Source organism: Sinocyclocheilus rhinocerous, unplaced genomic scaffold (genome assembly GCF_001515625.1).
Source record: "Sinocyclocheilus rhinocerous isolate Xijiao unplaced genomic scaffold, SAMN03320098_v1.1 scaffold3116, whole genome shotgun sequence".
Classification (NCBI taxonomy): Eukaryota; Metazoa; Chordata; class Actinopteri; order Cypriniformes; family Cyprinidae; genus Sinocyclocheilus; species Sinocyclocheilus rhinocerous.
Genome location: NW_015626391.1, coordinates 73,900 through 75,454, shown reverse-complemented (window position 1 = coordinate 75,454; position 1,555 = coordinate 73,900). Strand labels below are relative to the sequence as shown.

Here is a 1,555-nt window from a genome sequence, read left to right as displayed (position 1 = left end):
TAATTCACTGGAATAAAAAAAGTAGCTAACACAATGTTTTAATAAGCAATCATGGTTTCAGTCCATTGCTTGCTGATTATTATTAATGATGCTATTTATTGCTTTAAAAGAAAGTTAAGAAACGGACTGAAACAGCAAAAACATTTTGAACATTAAACAGAAATAAAATGCAAACACGACTAACCTCTGATGCTCTTATGCTGCCACACAGATCACATTTAACAAAACTCAATAATGCTAATAATTTTTCTTAAGTGATTATTAGGACAAAAAATAAATTGTACATGTATTGTAAAATGACTGATATGCAAATCAGTTTAGTCTGTATTTAGATTCTCCTTAGACACTGAGTTTAGTCTAAATAAATAAAATTTATATAAACTTTTATTATCAGTTTTAATTAGTGTTTATGAGGTTTGATATCAAATGACCATGGACACTTTTCTTTTTTTTCTTTTCTTTTATTTTGAGAAGTTTAATAATTCACTGGAATAAAAAAAGTAGCTAACACAATGTTTTAATAAGCAATCATGGTTTCAGTCCATTGCTTGCTGATTATTATTAATGATGCTATTTATTGCTTTAAAAGAAAGTTAAGAAACGGACTGAAACAGCAAAAACATTTTGAACATTAAACAGAAATAAAATGCAAACACGACTAACCTCTGATGCTCTTATGCTGCCACAGATCACATTTAGCAAAAACTCAATAATGCTGATTTTTCTTAAGTGATTTTTAGGACAAAAAATAAATTGTACATGTATTGTAAAATTACTGATATGCAAATCAGTTTAGTCTATATTTAGATTCTCCTTAGACACTGAGTTTAGTCACAGTGTTGTTTGTTATGCTTTTGCCCGATGGCCGCATGAATCTGCTTCAACAGTTTGGCTCTGTTGTTTGAGATGTTTTTTCCGGCGACCTCCATTAGCTTAGTGATCATCTCAGCGCTGTAGGAAGAACTGAACGTGCCATATTTGTACCTCCAGGTGTCAATATCATCTGAAGAAACAGTAACACACTTAAATCAGAACAGGGTTTTTTTTCTCAGTTTTATTCAACTAGACAACCTTAACTTGCCTCCACAGTTGACCACATTAAACAGAGGGATGTGAATCACGGTTGGAGCGTTTTTGCCTTTGAACACATAGAAGTCGTTCGGTTTCTTCACATCTTCACTGGGAATGTTGACTTCAGGGAAAGGGATCTTTAGTTTCTTGCAGGTCTCAGCAGCTTCTCTCACTGTCTGCAATGGAAAAATCACACAGAATCACTTGACAAAAAGGGTTAGAAAAACATTTCATTCACAGTTTAAAGCTTATACGTAACTTCTAGTGGTACCTCTAGTGGTAGAAGCAAACATTGTTTTGGTCATACGTTGTTATGATGGCTTTCTTTCATGTTGTAGTCCACGAAATAGCCATTGATTTACAGTTGAGATACAGGTTTTCACAGGTTTAAACCTCATGCAGGTTTTGGCAACGTACTCTTTTTTTTTGTCATTGGTTAAGGGCAACATGCTTGTTGCTTAAGGCTTTGAGATTTTGCTATCAG

The 1,555-nt window shown here is 33.4% G+C and overlaps 1 protein-coding gene across 1 annotated transcript in view; it reads right to left on the bottom strand.

Annotated features, from left to right (window-relative positions):
- Positions 1 to 827: 827 nt before the first annotated feature.
- The window catches only part of LOC107714044 (cytosolic phospholipase A2 gamma-like), a 7,116-nt gene continuing 6,388 nt past the window's right edge, over positions 828 to 1,555 (bottom strand). The window contains exons 12-13 of the mRNA XM_016519742.1: positions 1,082 to 1,247; positions 828 to 1,003 (exon numbers count right to left, since the gene is read on the bottom strand). Coding sequence (XP_016375228.1) covers positions 828 to 1,003; positions 1,082 to 1,247 — 342 coding nt within the window. The remainder of the gene's footprint in view (positions 1,004 to 1,081; positions 1,248 to 1,555) is intronic.